This window comes from Oxyura jamaicensis, chromosome 21, assembly GCF_011077185.1.
Source record: "Oxyura jamaicensis isolate SHBP4307 breed ruddy duck chromosome 21, BPBGC_Ojam_1.0, whole genome shotgun sequence".
Classification (NCBI taxonomy): Eukaryota; Metazoa; Chordata; class Aves; order Anseriformes; family Anatidae; genus Oxyura; species Oxyura jamaicensis.
Window position 1 is genome coordinate 7,636,991 of NC_048913.1, and position 19,195 is coordinate 7,656,185.

The 19,195-nt window shown below is 55.4% G+C and overlaps 1 protein-coding gene and 2 long non-coding RNA genes across 3 annotated transcripts; all 3 read right to left on the reverse strand.

Moving 5' to 3' along the window:
* Positions 1-1,185: 1,185 nt before the first annotated feature.
* LOC118177095 lies at positions 1,186-10,208 on the reverse strand. The gene is made up of 2 exons (XR_004755674.1): positions 10,044-10,208; positions 1,186-6,103 (listed from the first exon to the last, which is right to left on the reverse strand). It is a non-coding gene; the product is annotated as an uncharacterized LOC118177095 (long non-coding RNA).
* Positions 10,209-11,801: 1,593 nt separating this feature from the next.
* Positions 11,802-12,585, reverse strand: LOC118177096. Its single transcript, XR_004755675.1, has 2 exons — positions 12,200-12,585; positions 11,802-12,106 (listed from the first exon to the last, which is right to left on the reverse strand). It is a non-coding gene; the product is annotated as an uncharacterized LOC118177096 (long non-coding RNA).
* A 2,514-nt stretch (positions 12,586-15,099) lies between these two features.
* On the reverse strand, positions 15,100-18,918 carry FBLIM1 (filamin binding LIM protein 1). The gene is made up of 8 exons (XM_035344494.1): positions 17,982-18,918; positions 17,066-17,268; positions 16,554-16,696; positions 16,353-16,464; positions 16,096-16,265; positions 15,834-16,012; positions 15,631-15,748; positions 15,100-15,423 (listed from the first exon to the last, which is right to left on the reverse strand). Exons 1-8 carry the CDS (start codon positions 18,599-18,601, stop codon positions 15,310-15,312), a joined length of 1,659 nt encoding a protein of 552 aa, XP_035200385.1. The 5' UTR covers positions 18,602-18,918; the 3' UTR covers positions 15,100-15,309.
* Positions 18,919-19,195: the final 277 nt, after the last annotated feature.

A 19,195-nucleotide genomic window follows, 5' to 3' on the forward strand; every position in this document is an offset into this window, starting at 1 on the left:
GCCTGCAGAAACGGGGCGCTGCGCGGAACGGGAGGCGCTGAGAATAACGGGGGCTGCAAGGAACGGTGCTGCCAGGAAAAGGAGCCGCGTTACGCAGCGGGGGGGGGGCTGCAGCGTAACGAGGGGACAGCGGACAAGGGAAGGGGACACAACGCCGGGGGGGGGCAGGCCGAGCCCCCCCAGCACCCCAGGGTGCTCCCAGGAGCGCTCCCCGGGGCTCCCACGGGGCCAGGGCTGGACACGCTGTCCCACGGCCAGCGCTCAGAGCCCGGGGCCTGGAGGCTCCCCCTCTCCTTGCCGTGCAAACCGAGGCGAAGGAAAGCCCCGGCGCGCTGCCTGGATGCAATCAGCAAGAGCGAGTAAAAAATTAATTTAGGTTAAGGCAGACAAGGGCCCGGCGTTGCGCGGCCTTTCACAAGCCTATAGCGCTGTTTATCTCTAATGACTCCAAAGTTCAGAGCTATATGCAACCTCACGCGGGGCTGGCAGCGCTGGCCGCCCGCCAAGCGCTCCGGCGGTGGGAGGGAGGTCACTGAATCATACTCGCTCTTATGCAAACGGCCACGGGCGCCTCGCTGCCAAATCCTTCCCCCGACCGAAACGGGGAGGCCGCGTCGCCCTGAGAACCGCGGAAAACAAACTCCCACCGTTCAGAGGTTCGGAGAGCAAGTCATCCCCTGCTCCCGCGCCCCGGCGTGGATTTTCTGCGGAGCTTTTTCTGAGGGAAGCACCCACTGGGAGCTATGGCTCCGCGCACGCTGCTGGCAGAAGTTGTACCTGCCCCGGTGCTGGAGCGCTGGCAGGGTGAGGGTGAGCCGCCCACGACAAGAGGCACGGGGCAGGCAGCACTTCGCGCCCCGGCATCCGCCGTGAAAGGACGCAGTGCCGAGAAGAGCGTGCCAGGATGTGAAATTACAGTTGCAGGGATTTGGGTACTTAGCGCTGCTGGCAAGGCCGCGGTCTGACCCATCCCTGCTTGAAGGGCAGCTCTTGAACCCAGAGCTACACGTCCTTAACCTGGAGGGTAGCTTTTTTTCACCTACAGGAAAAAAAAAAAGTGAGACTCTGCGCTGCTGATACTGCTGCTCATTTATGTGCCTGAAAATGCCCAACTGATTACCGCCACAACACTCAGAGCAGCAGCGAGTGAGCGGTCTGAGGTCAGGATAAAACTGAACACGCACCCACGGCCATTAGTACTTTTTTTTTTTTTTTTTGAAGCCACACAAGCCAGTTAGCTGCTTTCACCGCAGAGAGCAGACTAATATTTCAGTATTTTCCTTGGCCAAAGCCTCCCGCTTGCTGCCGGCGCTTTCCTATTGATTAAAACCATGTTCTTATTTGTTGAGATGAGCGGAGCTCAACTGTGCCGCCTTTGCCTTCAGTCCACGCTCGTTAATCTCCGGTGGGCACCTTGCAAGATGCCGCCCGGTCTGGCAGGACCCTGCCCAGGGCGGCTGTAACCTTCTGGCAGCAACTGGTCAAAGTCATCGAGCTATAGGTCACTTCAACTTGCAAATCTCTTGATTTAATCAGACCTCTGACGCACATCAACTTGAGCCTCTGCAAACCTGGGTCTTATCCCCAGCTCTGCGGCGCGGCTGCAGGCTGATCCCTTCATGGCCCCGTGCCTCAGTTTCCCCAGTGATGATGGGTGTTAAACTGCTCTGCCAAATTGAGATCTACTGATTAAAAATAAATAAATAACTCTTTTGCGTGCAAACCATCTATTATTTAAAGCATGTGACCAAGCCACACACACACACAAGAAAAGGCATTGCTAATGTGCTCCACCAGAGTTTTCCACCACACATTTCTCCATGGAAATGGGCTTAGCTCTTTGTTTTAACTGGTCAGAAGCCCAACGCGCAGGAACTACTTGTCTATACCTTTTTAAAGCACTCCACAGGCCTCCACTTTGGGGAGGAAAGCAGCCCCCCTTCCCTCAAACCATGCATCGAGTGGCTTTTTGATGCCGTATTCTCCCCTCCCCAGCTGAGGCAACGTTTCCAACCATTTTCCCTCCCTCCCTGCCAGGGAAGCACCTCCAAGGGACAAGAGAAAACCACACGGGCTCGGGGGCCTTCACAGAAACCTCACGCGGGGTCACCGCTGTCACACCACAATCCTGAGAGCGGGCTGGCCGGCAGGGACGTCTGCAGGCCGAGCAGGAGCTGTCGCAAACAAAGGCATCGACTCTGTTGACAGAAGAAATGGTTGAAATTAGTGCTTAAAAGGCTGCATTTACATGAAAGCCAAGTGGAAGAGGAGCACGAACCCCAGCCCCTGACGCAAAACGAAGCTCTGGCCCATTCTGATGCTTTTCATGTGCTCTGGGGGGAAACTGTTCCCAGCTGCAACATGCAACCACACTTGGGCAATGCCGCCGTGACGGGATTCCTCCAGCTCACTCTAAGATTTTCAAGAACACGGGCTGATGCTCAGGACAGGAGAGAGCACAACCTCCATCTCAGGAGGCCAAAGGGACCTCGATAAAGGACCAGCCTCATGTGGCAGCAACCACTGCTGTCCTTGTCACTGCAGGAGGGGCACGCGTTCACGCCGCCCGTGCCAGCCCACAGTCCCGGCACTGCTGACGACGCGAGCCCGGAGGCAAACACCAAGGGCCGAGACAGCCCTGCGCCCTGTGCTACTGCCCCTCGGGGGGCAAAGAGCCAAGGAGAGGAGAGTCCAGCTGCTCTCCTCCACCTGATGCCTCTCGGCCTTGGGCATGCACCAGGGCAGGGTCCGGCGCACGGCAAGGCACCATGTAATTACTCATACACGCGGCAGGTGTAGCGAGAACCCAGCTATCTCTGGGTATCTCGGTCAAACACTCAGTTAAAACATCTGCATGTTTCTTATCACCACTTGGAGAGGATTAAAATGCCAGGCCAGATATTAATGAGGGAGCAGGTTATAAACCCATCTCAGCTTGAACACTGTGTTCACATCAAGAAAAGCAAAGCAAGAAGAGGACAGATCAAAGGAGAGCCATTAAAGGCGTGAGAAAATGGCGCTGCCATATAAGGAGCTCATAAAGTTAGCAGCTCTCCGGTTTGGGGAAAAAAAAAAAGGCAGCAGAATCAGAAAACATCCTTGGGGTCCATACAAAAAGCGAAGGGAACAGCCAGAGACAGCCTCACATCTAGGAGGAAATGTGAATAAATTGAAGGGCACGTCAGGGAGCCAGCAGACAACACTTGAAAAGGCAAGTTCCTACATTTTTAACATGTAACACAATGTTCGTAACATTTTTAACACGGTGTCTTACCCAAGTGGTGGAGCACACTGCCACGTGTTGCAGGGACTGCTTGCCAAACATTTAAAAAAGCAAAGATTAGATACCGAACAAGGACAGCAAGCAGAGCGGTATTTGCTAAGACCGTGACTTCCTACACTGGGTTCTGGCTCAGCGAGGGCTCTGCCTCTTGAGCTCGCAGCTGGGGATGGGGAAGGGAGGCGTCACGCCGCTCCCCGCAGCTGGGGACATCGGCCGGCTGCATTGACCAGAGACCCGCAGGGATTGCAGCGGCCGCAGCCACGGCACGCAGCGATTATCCTCGGCGTCCAGCAGGCATCCAGCCTGCTTTGCTTTTTACAGGAAAACGGTGCGTTGCTCAGCCAAGGGCTCTCAGCCGGCACCAGGAACGCTCGGAGCTCTGCTTTGTTCGAGCTGGCCAGCTCCAGCCTCCATCTTGCCATTGGAAAATGTATTTAGGTGCCCTTCCTGCTCACTGCCTGTATTTATTAACGTGACACTATGGCAGCTGAGTATCAAATTGCCAGCCAGGCTTTTAGCTCCTTTTTAAGCCAGCCTGAATTACCGGGCTAATTTTATTGCTTACCCATTACATTTTATGCAAGGGCTAATTTTCTCCAGGAAAGGATTGGTGCTGTTGGATATTTGGGCTCACGTGTTGAATGGAGGGTATTGGTTTATACGATAACGCTTTGAACACGAAGCCCGGTTCTGGATGCTAAGCAACACAAAGCACGGGATTTGAATTAATAAAGCTATTGATTTTGGTTCTTGCCTCTCTGAGGGTCAGTGCTCCAAGCCTTCGAGATGCGACGGCTCTGTCCAGAAGACTCCCTTCAAGTGTCTGAAATGGTTGCACCCAGAATTTAGCGATTCCTTTCCAAACACTACTCCCAGCCAAAGCCGGTGGTGGTGTTCTTACCCACACAGCACTGGGGACGGGAGCTGCCACAAAATACTGCCACTGTAGCAGTGGGTTAGCATCAGCTACCTTCTGCAAACACAGCTCAGGAGCCCCTGGAACATGGCTTACAGTGAACCCGTTTGTATATACATAAAAGCACACTTCTGTTTTCAAAATACGCTGCTATACAAAAACAGACGTTTCAGCACCGCTCAGCGATTGCTGAGCCACGCAACCAAAACACCACGTGCACTCACAGGACTGCAGAAGAGCTCGCTCCTGCTTACTGTGTAGCAGATATCTTAGGATTAATACCTACTTTTTCACGAAGTGTAGGGGAAAAAAAATAGAAACATCAAGGTGCCAGCTTCTGCCTTGGCCCCAAAGACCTCTGTGACCACATGAGGAGCTGTACCTGCTCGTTTTTCCCAAACACGGGGTATTTCAACAACCAGACAGAGGACTTCAGTCTTCCAGGCTGCAAAATAGGACGCTTCAGGGGAAAAGAAAAGGGGGGGGGGAGGGAAGCCAGCCCCACACTGCAAAGGGTTTAAAACCAAACCAAACCATTCGGACTGAAGAGATCACTGTGTTCTGTACCTTGCCATTTTTAACACCCCGTTGCCGTGCATTAACTCTACATAAAAGGCCCCACATGCAGTGCCCAGGAGGAATCACAGAAATTACGCTGAAGATGCTGCAGGACAAGAGTTTAACACAAAAAAACCTGTCCAGCCCTGAGAGCTGAAGGCTGCTCTTCCCCACATTCCCCATCCGATCGATCGGCACACCCAGCACAAAATAAATTGCAAGCCAGCCACCATCAGCACTTTTGTTTCACCAAACGACATTTTGATACCGAAGCGACGTAGCTGTGTTTTAAACGAAGCAGACTGCGCACGTTCATGCCACGATCACTCTCACTTCAAGGAAAAGGCAGGGGGAAGAAAAGTGCTTGTGCATTGAGAGCTACCGCGTCTTAAATCCTCTGCAGCAATACAGCACAGAACAGTTTATCGTCTAGCTTTGGCTTTCATTGTACCCCACCACTCGCTCTGCAGACCTCAGGATGCAGCATTATGCCTTTTTAACTCTTTGCTATAATAGGAGAGCTGGCAAGGCTGTGGCTTCCCCCTTTATGGAGGAGGACGGAGGTTTCTATCGCTCGCTTGCTTTTTGGCACCAGGAATTCAGGTTTTGTTTAGCTTGGAAACCTCGCGGATGTAGTTCTAGTAACTCTTCAATCCAAAGCACGGGGCGGTAAAAGTTCAGCACTCACAAGGTAACTCTCACTTAGTTGTCCCAAACTGCCAAGGAAAAGTAATTCTGAGTCCCACAGGATGTGCCAGCCTGGAAAACATGAAATCATCCCAAACGGCCAGTTTGCTGGCGTACCTGCAGGCCTGTGGAGGCCTCTGAGGAACACAAGGCGTATCTCCAAACACATCCTAGCAAGAGAACAAAATCATTTTCCTGCCCACGCTCATTTAATCCAAATACAGACGAGGCTTCAGGCACGCGAGCTATTGGCAATTTTCACGTACACCACACACCAGCTTCCCCCAGCTCTCCGGCACAGGGAGCTCGGTATGAAACCTGGCCTGGGCACCTCGTGCTAATCCTCAGCTAAATTGTTGCCAGAAGAGCATAAAGTCGTAGCTGCGCTACAAATCACTGCAGCAAGCAGGCTGCCTCGCTGGCAAGGAAATCGCTGCGTTTCTCGTTAGGTGTTGCTCCAGCTTCGCAGGGCAGGGCCTCTCTGCTGGTCAGCCGGAGGCACTCGCAAAGACCAGCGCCGAGGTTCTCATTCCGGAAGGCTGCACTCGCACAACGCCAATCCCAATATTCTCGTTAAGGAGGGCTCACGACAAGGAGCCGATACCCGCTCTCTTTGCTCACTGCGAACTGCCAGGGCTCTGCCTGAAGTCACGCACGACCTAGGAGAGACCAGAACCAGGTGCTTTTTATTACATTTTGCAACACAGCCGGAGAAATGGCACCCAGTAAGGAAGTATTTCCCTTCTTCCTGGTGAGCAAGCACAACTCTGAGGAATCAAGTAATGAAGCCAAGCATCTCAGGGGAGCAAGTTCACAGAAAAAAAAAATAGTTCAAGGGGACCCTGATCTTCAGCAACACAATTTAGCATGTTGCAACGCTCCCTCTGACGTCTGCGCGTTGCATTTGCCCGAGCAAAATTAGGAGTAATGTGCTATTGCACGTAGGTCTGTTCACTTGTAGGGAAAGGGGCCCCACAGTTTTACTCCCTGGAGGCGCCCGCTCTCCCCACCCCTTTTGTGTGTGTGTTTTTTTTTTAATGTGCCACACATCAGCACAATGCTGACAACTGCATTGTATGTTTTCTGCCTATGCAGCAGTTCAAGAGCACACAACTCTGGAAGGTTTTTTGAAAGGGGAAAGGGGGAGGGAGCTGTCCTTTGCTATCCCATTTTAATTGCACGGCTCGCTCTTCTGCGTGACCATGGGGAAGGGGGAAAAAACAAAGGATTAAAAGCAGCACTGATGTTAGCATCCAAAAGGATCCGACTCAGTCTTCTCACAAGATACAGTCAATTGGGCTCAGAGTAAAAGCTACCATAGGCAAGAAAAAAAAAAATACACCGGGGTTTCTTCTCTGGCATTGGACTCTAGAAGACAGCTCATCTATCCTCACTTGCTGTTGTTACAGCCTCTGTGCTTCCACACCTGCCAATGCAGGGATATTGGCAGTGAAAAGGGAAAATGGATGGAAGGGTATGAAAAGCCAGGCTGTCAGATTTTCCACCTGCCAGCAGCAGCCCGATGGAGCCTTGGTGGCACAACTCCAGAGAGCAGCGACCAGAGCACATTACCAGCCTTCGCAAATAAAGCTAATAGCTAATATCTCACATGCGCTTGCGTTACATAGATAGGACCAGCAAACACAGCCTCCTTTAACAATAAGGATGACTAATCCACAGCAGTTTTTATTCCCTTTTTGTTTGTTTGTTTTTAAAGCCCACAAGGCAGAGCTTTTTCCAGAAGCACCGGCCTTTTCTTTTGTGAAACAGTAAGTGGTGGGAAGGGGAAGCCCTGGGACCTCCTCGTGCTATCCAGACAGAAGTAACCACAGAAACGTTGTGGCTTTCTGGGGCCACTGTACAGCACAAACACAACCAGACCACTGCGCCTTACAGTCCTTGGCGAGGCCAGATCCGACTGCCCCCGCGGCTCTTGGATCGCGGCGTGTTTACGCTACTTACAGGGAAGGTATCTACTGTGGAGTGGGAATTACACGAACGATCTTGCATTTCCCTAGCAGGACAAAAAAATACGGCAGAAGACAGCTTTCCCCCGTAATACTGCAACAGTCCCCTGCGCTACCTGGGTCAGGGAAGGGATGTGCAGAAAAAAGCTGCACGCAGGGCTGCGTAATCGAAGCGGAGCATCTGCATTAGCTCGGTGGGCCCAGTCCCCCAGGCAAGGTCATTCTGGCTTGCATGGAGACACATTAGCGCTCAGAGCCTGCTTTAATGCAAAGCTGTGGTCAAACCACAGTGGAGCCAGCACTAAAGGAGGTCACCTGGGGACTACAAAAAGGTAATGAATTAAAGAAAAAAAAATCTCTAAGCAGATGTTTACTGACAAGCAGGCAAGTCCACATCTTCACTCCGGCAAAGAGCAAGAAGGAAGGGTCGCTTGCGTGGAGCAGGCTGAGAAATAAAAGCCCAGTTCCCAGGACACAGCAAAACGCTCTGCATCTACAGAGAACACTGAACAGATTTAGGTTACAGCTTTTATCCATCCCGCATACCAACCTACCCCCTCCCAGCTTTGCAGCCCTAAAACCCACCGGATCTGACATTATTCTAGCACTCGGAGATTTGCCACCGATTCCAGGTCTACGTGATTTTTGGTGGCACTATTAAAATACTTACCCAGCTCACAGGCAGGGCTGTGAAAGCTTAAATTTGTGTGTGTTTGCAAATGATTTTGAAAGCCTTCCAAGGAAGGTGCTGTAGAATTGTAAATCCTTCCCATTATTAATAAAATGGAGCTATTGTTCCAGCTCTAATCAAGACTTGTCTCCAGCTGGGCAATTTTAAAATGCAATTCAAAGCGCGCACACACACACACAAAAAACGATCATGAGGAAGCTTCAACCCACAGGCTACCGAAAAAAAAAAAATCATTGAAACAGCAAGCTGTTCGGGGGGGTGGGGGTGGAGAAAAAATAATAACGCTGCTATTTAAAATGAATTCCAAGCAGAAGCACGTCGGGGCGAGGGGAAGCCTCTCTCCCAACGCCTGGGAAAGGTCACTTCTGCCATCAGCAGCAAAGCCTTGCTCCGCAGATCAAGGCTGCGGCAGCGCATGCAAGCGAGCGACCCCATTGCTGTAAGCCCAGCCTCATCCATCTCCATCAGGAGACATCTCTGCTTTTAATTTATTTAGCAAAGGGGGAGGGGGGAAGGGAAGAAAAAAAAGAAAAAAAAAGAAAAAAAAGAAACAAGCCTTGCAAACACCTCCCAGCACCCCCTTCAAGGATGGGGAATTGTAGTCGGGGGGAGAGGCTTGGAAAGAGGCTGCGAGCCGCCAGAGCCCCTCCGAACCAGGGAGGGAGGGAGGGAGGTGGTGCATCCTCCGCATCCTCCTCCTCCTCCTCCCCCGGCGGCACGGCCACGCCTGCCCGGCGCTGCGGCAAAGGCTCCGCAGTGGGTGCTCCCCTCCCCCGTGCAATTTCCTCTGCTGTAGAAACTTCTGGAATAAGCAGCCAAGCTGGGGAGAGGAGAGAAACCTTCCTACCCGCAGAGGGGAAAAAAAAAAAAAAAAAAAAGAGCGAGCCATAGAGCAGATAATAAAAGGGAAAGGAACGCGCAGGGAGCGGGGCACGGCTCTGCCTGCGCGCAGAAAGCTCCGCGTGCAGCATCTGCACGCCCGGCGCGGCGGGGGTTTGCAGCCTGCGTGGCTGGAAACAAAACGCACCAACACAAAAGCACAAAAAATGGTGGTGTTTGGAGCGCTAGATGGTGGAAAAAGGAGCTGATCCCTCCTCCCGGAGCTACGGCAAAGCCCTGCCGCTTAAGTTGAACTAATCTGTCCTCTCTTTTCGGTACAATGAATTGTCTGATCTGGACTATTTGATTGCATTTGCAGCTTCACTTACTGGGGTTTGTTTTTGTATTTTTTTTTTCATTTTTTGGTTCTGTTTCATTGTTTATATTTTTCTTTATTTTTTTTTTCTCTTTTAATTAAAAAAAAAAATCCTCCCCAAATATCCCAAGGAAAAATCTCCATCTCTGTGGAACAAATAAAACATTCAGGCACAAACTTCCATCATGGACTGTTAAAAGGAAATGGGTTGCTTTTTTCTTTTTCTTTGGCATTTTTTTCTTCTGCTTTTGGGATATATTATAGTAGAAAGCCAATGGAGGAAAACACAGGTAATATATATATATAAATATAAAATCAAACATATATACGGGCCAAAACCGGAGTAATTATATGTAATTAAATCATAGCGTTTTAGGTGTGTGGCTTTTGTTTTATATTCTGTAATCCGTCCTTGGAAGAAGGAGATATATAAATATGGATATATGTAGAAATAAAAGAACATCTGTATGGGCCTAAACCTGTAATTCTAGGGAAAAATAATAATAATAAAAAAGTAATAGTATTTTAGGTGTGTGGTTTTTAACAAAGGGGCAATGTTATAACGTAACAATACCGTGGTGCAGAGAAAGGCAAGACAGCATTAACCAAAAAAAAAAAAAAAAAAAGGAAGAAAGAAGCGTACGTGGTACCTTGGCTGCAGCCTCCAGCGAGCATTTGGATGTGACGGGGTGTTTTTTTTACGGTATTACCACGTCTGATCACACCAAGTATATGCTTTTAATTACCCGAATGGCGGGCAGGCTGTCGTGCGGAGCCAGGCAAGCAGCAGCTTCTTCCCCGCGCCCCTCCAGCTCTGCAGATCAATCACTCCTTGGGTGTTTGGGGTTTTCAGTGCTTTTTTTAAAAAAAAAAAAAAAAAAAATCACGTTTGGGCATTTTCCACGCTGTGAGGAGAGCGAGAGGCGGTGGCTTCAACCCCTGCGAAGGAGAAAAAGCGGTGGAGGAGAAAGAATTAGGCATAGAACTACCCACCTCGGGGTGCGTGTGTGTGTGGAGGGGGTGGTGGAAACAGCACTGCTGGCCCCAAAATCTTCACGCTCTGAGGGAAAAAAACACCCCAAATGGGTCGGTGCCGGCGGGCTGTGGCGTGGGGGGACCACGGGGGCGACGGCGGCGGGGGGGAGGCCGAGGCCGCCTCCGAGGCCGAGTGGAAACGCGCGTCCCCGGGCATGTTCGCGTCCTTTCGCAAAGGCGGAGGGGAGAAGGGGGGTGCGTGAGGAAGGCGCGGGGGGAGCTCGGGTTTCACCCGCAGCCCTTTCACAGCCCTCCTGGAGGGGCCCCGCACGCCGGGGGGGGGGGGGCCCCGGGCCCGGGGCCCGGGCCCGGCTTTCCCCCCCCTCGCCCCCCCGGCCCCGCGCCGCCCGTCCTCCCCCCCAGCTGCCCCCCCGGCGCCATTTTGTCGCCTGGGCGCCGCTCGCCGTGGCCTGGCCGGGCGGCCATTTTGTGAAGCGAGCGGCGGGCGGGGCGGCTCCTGCAGTACCGCGGGCGGCCGCCACGCGCGGGCGAGGCGGCGCTGTGGTGCCTGAGGCGGGCAGCCCGCCGCCCCGCCGGCGCCCCCCCCCCCTTTGTGAGGCAAATATCCTCCTTTTTTTTTTTTTTCTTCTATTTTTTTCCCTTCCCTCCACAAAATGGGGAGGCTACGTGATGCCCTGAAAACGCCAGGGTCGGCGAGAAAGGAGGCGGCCGGCGGCGGAGAGACGAGGCCGATCGCCTCAGCACAGTCCTGCCTCGGACGAAGCCGTCCGCAGGGGCGCATAAAGGAGATTAAAGTCTATTCCCCCGGCTGGGCTGTGAGGGAAAGTTTAGCCGCACGGAGAATTAAGGGATATATTTATTTTTAGGAGATATTCCCCCCGCCTCCTGCCTCCAGTGATAAATCACCGAGGTCAATGAGCTGCCCTGACAAACGCCCCGCTGCTGCAAAATGCATTACTCCTGAGAGAAATCGATCCCAGCCTTTACATACATATTTTTTTTCAACAAAACCCCCACACCTATGGACTCTAATCAACACCCCCGCAAAATAAAGAAGAAACATAAGCTGCTTGAAGTCAGGTCCAAGTGAAAATCGTTAATTCGCAGCCAGGAAATGGGGCTGCAGGATGCTGTAATCGCCACTGATGCGATGAAGTAAAGCTGGGATATAAAATGTCAAAGCCCTGCTTGCAGACATGTGCCATGCATCTATTTTCAGAAATAGGGTGGGTTGTGTTTTTTTTTTCTCCTCTTTTTTTTTTTTTCCTTTTATTTTTTTTTTAACACAGCGTATAATTTGCAGGCTGGTAACACGCTTGCGTAACAGGCTGCATCGATTTCGCCTCGCGTATCAAAAACACAGCATGTGTTAAAAATAAATCCCAGCACTGGGTATTTAGGTGACAATCCTAGCCTGCTCCTGCTTTAGGATCCTCCCGTAAACATACCTCAGCCTGGATGGCTTGCTTTTGCAGGGAGACTGGAAAAAAGGAGAATAGTGCACAGTGTTTTGTTGTTTTTTTTACATCCTGGCCATGCTCCAAATCGCGAAGCTGGAGACATTCAGGGCTTGCACTGCTCCACTTATTTTTAACCCAGAATGATTCCGGCTGCTTTTCATCCTTCTGCCTCAACCAGACCACACTTCACGAAAGAGCCGTTAGCTTTTTAGGTTGCCTTGAATCCAGGAAGATGCAGGAAATGCGTCCGAGTGGTCTGCCGGAAAGGACAACGCTGCAGCAATCCGGCTGGGATACGGTTGTCATTAACGCAGGTCGACCAAAGGAAAAACCCAGCTCTTCAGCTCTCCGTCCTGTTTAAAAGGAAAACATCACCATTAACAGCTTTCCAGCCAGCAGTGCCCCCTCGACTGCTCTAGCCTCAGTTTTCCCCCCTGAGAACTGACCCATTTTGCCACAGCGTTTGCTGGTGGCTGGCTCTCGTTCGCCGCTCCCCGGCAGCTTTCCATGGCCAACAGCACCTTGGAGGCGGTGATGGCAGAGGGAAAGCATGTGAGGAATCCGGCTCGTCTCTCCCCCTCTGCCCGCCGCCTGCTTTTCGCATTTCTCACGGTTGATGGGGCAGTTTCCAACCCGTTTCCCTTTACAGGCTTGCTTATGCTGCACCAAGATCTTCAGCTTACAAACAAAACCTGTAAGAGGCACAATTAGTTACAAACCAAGACCTTGATCATCGATTTAAAAACAGCACGGCCATGCCTGTCAGCTCATCCTTCAATTTAAAAGCTCATTTTAACAAACGTGGCTGTCCCTTGAGTCACAAGGATAACCTTTGCAGGTTTTGTCACACACTCTCCTGTTCCTGGGAGCAAATTGGGCCCGCAGCAGGGTATGGTGTCGGATGCCTTCTCTGGGAAAGACCAGAGAAATTTTATCCCCGGGCCGCACCCAGGCTGAAGTGAAGAAATATTTGCATTTGCTTCTCCTTGGAGGGCAGCCAGCCTGCCTCACAGGTCCCTCCCTGCTCGCCTTGGCCTGCCAAGAGGGATTGCAAGAAAAGACGGGCTGATTGCAGCAGCCAAGGGGCGGGCAGGGCCCGGCCGGCGCGTTTCGCAGGCTCTCCTCCGTGCCCTTTTGCACCTCTGCTGGAAGGCAACGAGTGAGACCTCAAGCGGATTTTACACCTCTGGGTGGTCTCGGCGGGGCTCTGCAGGGCTTTGGGGGGCTCCCTGGGCAGGACAGGAGCTTCGCGTTGCTCCAGGTGTGCTTTGTATTTTCGTTGGCAAATCCAGGTGCATTGGTGCTGAGTAAGGAGGCAGACTTTAAACCTTTCCCCTTGCAAAATCGCTTGTAAGGGGGTGAGGAGCCCGAGGACGGGCTGAGCTGTTGCAGACTGCGTTTGCTTGCTCGTCGGCTGGATGGGACCCCCAGAACGTCTCCTCTGCACGGCTCAGCCAGGGCTGGAAATGCAGCACAATTCCTCGAGATCCTCCCAGGGGAAAACCCAGGGCTGTGCTTTTCAGGCTTAAGAATGCTCTCCAGGCCCCAGCTCATAATGCTTCTCCCCTTATCCACCAAGAAAGCAGCTTAAATCAGCCTTTATCTGCTTACCTCCCTATCTGCCAATCCTGTCATCCTCTGCTCCTGGAAAAAAGAACCAAATCTGACCATTTCTGCATCCCTTTGCCACGCTGCTGAACGCTCCAGCTGCACCGTGCCCTGTTCCTCTCCCCTCCAAGGCTTTGTATTGATAAAAAAACCTTTCCCTTCCTGCCTCTGGCTAAAAATCACCCCAGTCCTGGTGCTAACAGACTGTCCTGGCTCTCTCTGTGGGGAAGCACAGAGCCTCCTCGCTTTAGCTTACGGGGGTAGCGTGGCTGTGAAGCACCCGAAGGCGCTGCACAGCGGGATTAAGGAGGGCGCAGTGCAATAACACATCCGAAACACTGCTCAGCATCAGCACTTCCATCCTCCCTGAAAACCTTGTCTGGAAAACACCTATACTGCAAAAAAGCGGGAAGCCCTTTGTTCTCTGGCACTTCCCCACTCCCACAGTCCTGCCCGTGTCTTTTTACTTTTCTGGCATCCTTTTGGTGCCTGGCTTTCCCCACAGAGCAGAGGCTTTAGAAGCAAGAGCTGGTTTTGAGCACGGGATTTCCCTGGCGTGGGAGACGTCCCTGGCCAGCCAGACCCCAAACCACCTCCATACGTGACCGTCCTGTCTCTGGGAATGACAACTTTACGCGAGCATCCTATTTATAAATAGTTTACAGCCAGCTGTGACCTGATTGATGGCCGTAGACGCACATTACCAGCGTGAGTAACAGGCTTTGGAGATGGAGAGAGACGGCAGGAAACGTTTTTGGGGTTGCTGTGATTAATCAGCCTGCCCGCCGGACTCCATGCGTTACCCACACGGTAACCCTTTCGTTCAGAAATGCAGCACGTGCTGGAGAGACGTTCTTCAATGTCACCCAGAAGCGTTTATCTGCTGCTTTCTGGTTGTTTGGCCTTTGTTGTTGTTGTTGTTTCATCTTCCTTTTCTCTCCAGGAGAACATTAAATACCATCTCAGATGCTCTTGCTGTTTTCTGCACTGGATCTGTGACAATGTGAACACTTTGGGTTAAAAAGAAAACCCTTCTTTGTCCGGCTGGCCTGTAAAACACTCCCAAACACAGTGAGCGCTGGTGGCACTGCTTGCACCGATGGCAGAAGCACGGGGAAAAGGGCTCATTTCGGCCTCTCTTCCATATTGGACCAAAGGAAAGCCAAAAAGCTCCTGTAACAGCAGTGTTAGCTCGGGTAAGATGCAAAAACGAGGCACTGGTACCAGTGCTGTCCTGTACCGAAGACAGAATTTAGACGTTTTTTTTTCTGCCTGATGGGGGAATTTGTGCTCCGGCTGCCCTCTGCTGGCTCCGAGGCTTGTTTGAGACAGGCCACCCAGCAGCAAACACCCTAACGTCCTCCTGTCAGGCTGCAAGGCCAAATCCCCAGCACAGCCCCCCAGCTGACCCTCCGTTCTCCCCCAGCCTGCTGAATCACCACGTCCCACCCCAAAATCAGCTGCGTTCCCAGCGAGCAACCCAAGCAAGCTCATGCCCAGCCTCCCGCCACCCACAGCAGCCCCAAGTCAAGAGTGGCTTTTTCCCTGTTGGCAAACTTGTGCTTTGTAAGGTCTGGGACGCAGGAAACGGGCGGATGAAAGAAACATTTTTAGGTTGGGGTTTTATTTAACTACAAGGAACTAAATCCGTGCTGCTCTCACATCACCCCAGAGAGAAACGTTGAAATGAAACCCCGAGGACGCTCAAGAAGAAAGAAAAACACCACGGAAACCAAAACGGCCTCAGAAGAGGGTTTTTTAATTTATTTATTTAAAAAAAAAAGGCAAAGGAAACCTCAGCTCACCCACCACCGCTGCTCTTCCAGGGCTTTTTCTGTTCACAATGAGGTTGGGAAGAGGGCTGAGGGAAGGGGCCCGGCCCGTTGTGCTGCTGAAAACGCTGCTCCCGCCGCTGCCTGCGGGTACGTCGTGGGAGCAGCGGGGGCTTTTAGCAGGACGACTCGTTCCGCCGGCGGACGTGGCAGGACTTGCAGAAGAGGCGCTGGCCCAGGGGGTAGCACCCATCCTCCGTCGGCTCCGGCGACAGGGGCGTCCCGCAGCTCTGCGGAGGAGCAGGGACACGGAGGCCACAGCTCAGCCCCGCACGGCATCGCACGGGGGACGCTGCGCCATGGGGGACGCCGCGCCACCGCACCCTGCTTTCTCACCAAACCCACCCTGTGTCCAACCCACCCTGTGTCCAACCGCGGGTGCTGTGTGGAGGCATCGGGACAGCCCCACTTGTGTTTTGCCCCCCCCAGGGCCGTACCTCGCAGCGGTAGCAGCTCTCGTGGAAGCTGCGTCCCAGGCACTCGATCTTGTAGGTGTCCTGGTCCTCACTGGGGATGATGGGGAGCTTGCAGGCCCCGCACACCGGGGCGTATTTCCTTGGTGGGACAAAAGAGGGGGGAGATGAGCCTCAGGGGGCGGCAGGGACCGGCTGAACGCCCCCAGCCGGGGCTGCTCTCCTACCTGTAGAAGTCAGCCACGCAGTACACCTCGTCCCGCTCATCCACGGCAAAGCTCTCGGCGCCGATGGCCCGGCCGCAGGCGGTGCAGGCGAAGCAGCTGGGGTGGAAGCCCTTGCCCATGGCACGCACGATGCGCTCCGCGATCAGCCCCTGGCACTTGGCGCATTTCTCCAGCGTGGCCTGGAGGCGACGGGGGGGACACGCGAGATGCCGGCACCCCCCGACATCCCTGGGGGCACCGAGCGTCCCGTCGGGACCGGTACCTGGTAGCAGGCGTCGCACGTGGGGCGCCCGTCCCGCTGGTAGTAGCGCTGCCCGGCCAGGCGCTGGTGGCAGGTGCGGCAGGTGAAGCAGTCGGCGTGGTACTGCTTCCGCATCGCCTCCACCGTCGGCTCCCGCGGGCCCACGGCTTTGTGGCAGAAGGCGCAGATGTCTGCGGGAGGGGATGAGGGTGGGGGGTGGCCTCGGCGTCCCCAGCTGGGGACGAGCCTGCGCCGCGCAGCCGGGTCCCCCTGCTCACCTCTGGAGCCGTCCCTCTCCGGGTGCCCGTTGGCATCCCGCCACGGCGCCTTGTCTGCTTGCTCCTGGTGAAATTTGGGCGGCCTCAGCTCAGCAGGGAAGGCAGAAGGAGCCTGGTGAGCAGGAGGCAAACGTGTCACATCGAAGCCCTCGAGGGTGGGGAAACGGAGGCGCGGGGGCGATGGCACCCCCTGGGCCTGACCTGCAGGGTGGCAGGCGCTGCGAGGTCCAGCTGCTGCAGCGCCGGACCCAGCGCCTCCGCGGACAAGGGCTGGGGCACTTCGGAGAGGATGAGGACCGGTGAGGACGAAGGCACGGGCGCTGGTGGGGACCGAGGGCAGCTTTCTGCAGGAAAAGCCAGGCACGGCGCGTTGGGAGGGCGACGCCAGCTCCCATCCCACACTTCTCCCCTGCAATAACACCCCGACGCTTCGCCGCGGCGCTCACCGACCAGCCCCAAAAGCAAACGCCGGCCCGGCAGGAGGAGACAAACAGAGCCGAGAAGTGCCTGGCGAGGGAGAGCAAACACGGCCCTTCCCCAGCAGCCGGATCCAGTCCGGGGTTGGTTCGGGGAACCCCCCCACAAACACCCCTCCCCAAAAGCCCCGTTTCCCCCCCCCCCCCCCCCGCACCCGCATGCTTTTGCAAAGCGTCGCCGCGGGATCCTCGGCACCGGCGTCGTCCTCGCGCACGGGACCCCAGGGACCCCCTCACCTCCGTTGGGCAAAGCCAGGGGCTGTGGCGGGGATGCCCGGGGGCGATGGGTGCCCTCGGGGACGGGGGGCGACACCCCCGTTTGGGGCCGTTCCTTGGTGGCCGCCTCCCTCCGCGGGGGCACCAGGGTGATGAACACGGACGACGCCATCCTCTTCTCTGCTTTCCCGGGGAGCATCGTGGCCGTGGCAGGTGGGCCGGGGCTGCGCTGGATTTTTTTTTTTTTTTTTTTCAAAAATAAGACAAAGAAAATAAAATCAACAACAGAGCGAAATCTGCCGGCGTGCCGGTAGCTCGGTGTGCCTGCAGAAAGCTGCCCTTCGGCCTCAGCCCGCCTCCTCCTCGCCCTCCCGGAACGAGCGGCCCCGAGCCCGTCCCACGTCACGGCAATAAACGGCCTCGTGCCCAGCAGGATGCGGTGTAAAGGGACCCGGCAAAGCGCCCGGCGGGGGGGGAGCGGGTGAAGCCCCCGAGGTCTCCCCTTGTCAAGCCTCCTTGGCCAGCCCCGGCCTCCTGCGAGCTTTGTAAGCCGCTTTTTCCCTCTTATTGCCCAAACGGGAATGAAGCAGCCGGAGAAACCCATCTTGCCGATTGGAAATAGGGTTGCGAGAGCATCTGCTTTCGCACACCCTTTCTGGGGTGTTTGCGAGGTCCCCGAGCTCCCCTACCACCCCCTCACCACCCCCAGCACCAGGCACCCCAGTTTTTCTTTCTGCAGCTGGGGAAACTGAGGCACAAAGGCGCCGAAGCGGCCCCCGCGCGTCGCCCGCCGCGCAGGCAGGATGCGCCCGACCCCGAGCGACCCCGGCGGGGAAGGAAAAGGGCTGTTTGTTCAGCCCCGCCAGGGGAAAGCAGCCCAGCTGGCCGGGGAGGAGGGGGAAATGCGTTTCCTCCCCGCCGCCGTCCCCGCACCTACCCGTGCGACGAGTTGCCCGGTCTCATGCGGCACCCCGGCACGGGGCGGCTCCGCTCCCCCAGGCCCCCTTCACGGGCATCCCCGCATCCTCTGCGGCGGGGCAGCAGCGCGGGGACCAGCACGCCGGTGACTTCAGCCTCTGACTCAAATGAAAAGGAGGAAAAGGAAAACCCAGAGTGGCTTCGCGTGCTCCCTCCCTCCCCGCCGGCGAAACCCAAACGGGCCCCGGCGCTGCCAGCCCTCGCCCGGCGCTCAAATCCTCGCCCCGGGCAGCCGCCGCTGCCGTGCTCCCTGGCCGGGCGGCAGAAAATAAGGGGGGAAAAAAAGTAATAATCATAAAGAAAGGAAGAAAAAAAATCTCCAGGGCTAATGCGAACCATGTGCTCGGTGCATTCCTCTTTGTGCTGGGACGGCCGAGCTCCCGGCGGCCCCGCTGCCGCCCCACCGGCCGGGGTGGCTGAAGCTGGGGGGGGGGCAGCATTATTGGGGCTTGCACCCCACTTTTTTTGGGGGGGGTCTCGTCTTCCCTCTGCCGAGGTGTTTTGGGGTGGCTGCGTTGGGACGGGGGCCTGCAAGAGTTGCCCCAGAATCTGGGGTGCCAGAGCCCGGGTGGGATCCATGGGGCTGGGGCCACTTATGGGGCATCCCCTCCCAACCTGGGGCGCGACGTGGCCCTCCCGTGGCTGCCCCCCAGCCCCGGGGACCCCCGCGGGCCCTGTGAAGACACCCAAGGCAGACAGGACAGGGCGGGGGCCAGACCTCTGTCCCCTCGCGGCCCCGCTGTCCCCTCACCACTTACCCAGGGGGTGGCTTTGCAGCCCCCGTCCCCCACCTGGGCGTCCCCCCTGTCCCTGCAGAGGGTGGCCCTGCGGTCCCCTGTCCCCTCCCGGGGGGTACCGATCCCCTTTGTGGCAGTGCTCCCCCCCCCCCCGTCCCCTCCCCGGGGGTGGCTCCTGGCCCCGTCCCGTCCCAGGACAGCCCTGCGGTCCCTGTCCCTTCCCCTGGGGGTCCCAGGTCCCACCCCGGGGTAGCCCCAGCCCCATATACCCGGGGGTGTTCCCTGCCTGGGGAAAAGCTGTGGGGGGTCCCCTATTAGTGGGCGGGGGGCGTCGCTTGCCCGGGGGCGTCCCCGCAGCCCCGTGCGCCCCCGGGGGTGGCCGCTGTCCCCGTCCCCGTCCCCTACCTGCGGGTCCCTCCGTGCGCTCCGCGGGCGC

Coding starts and splice junctions, on each gene's coding strand:
- FBLIM1 (XM_035344494.1), bottom strand. CDS start 18,601: ATGGATCCCACCCGGGCTCTGGCACCCCAGATTCTGGGGCAACTCTTG. Junction 16,266..16,352: donor GGAGAGGGACGGCTCCAGAG/GTGAGCAGGGGG, acceptor CCCCTCCCGCAG/ACATCTGCGCCTTCTGCCAC. Junction 15,424..15,630: donor AGAGCTGCTACCGCTGCGAG/GTACGGCCCTGG, acceptor GCTCCTCCGCAG/AGCTGCGGGACGCCCCTGTC.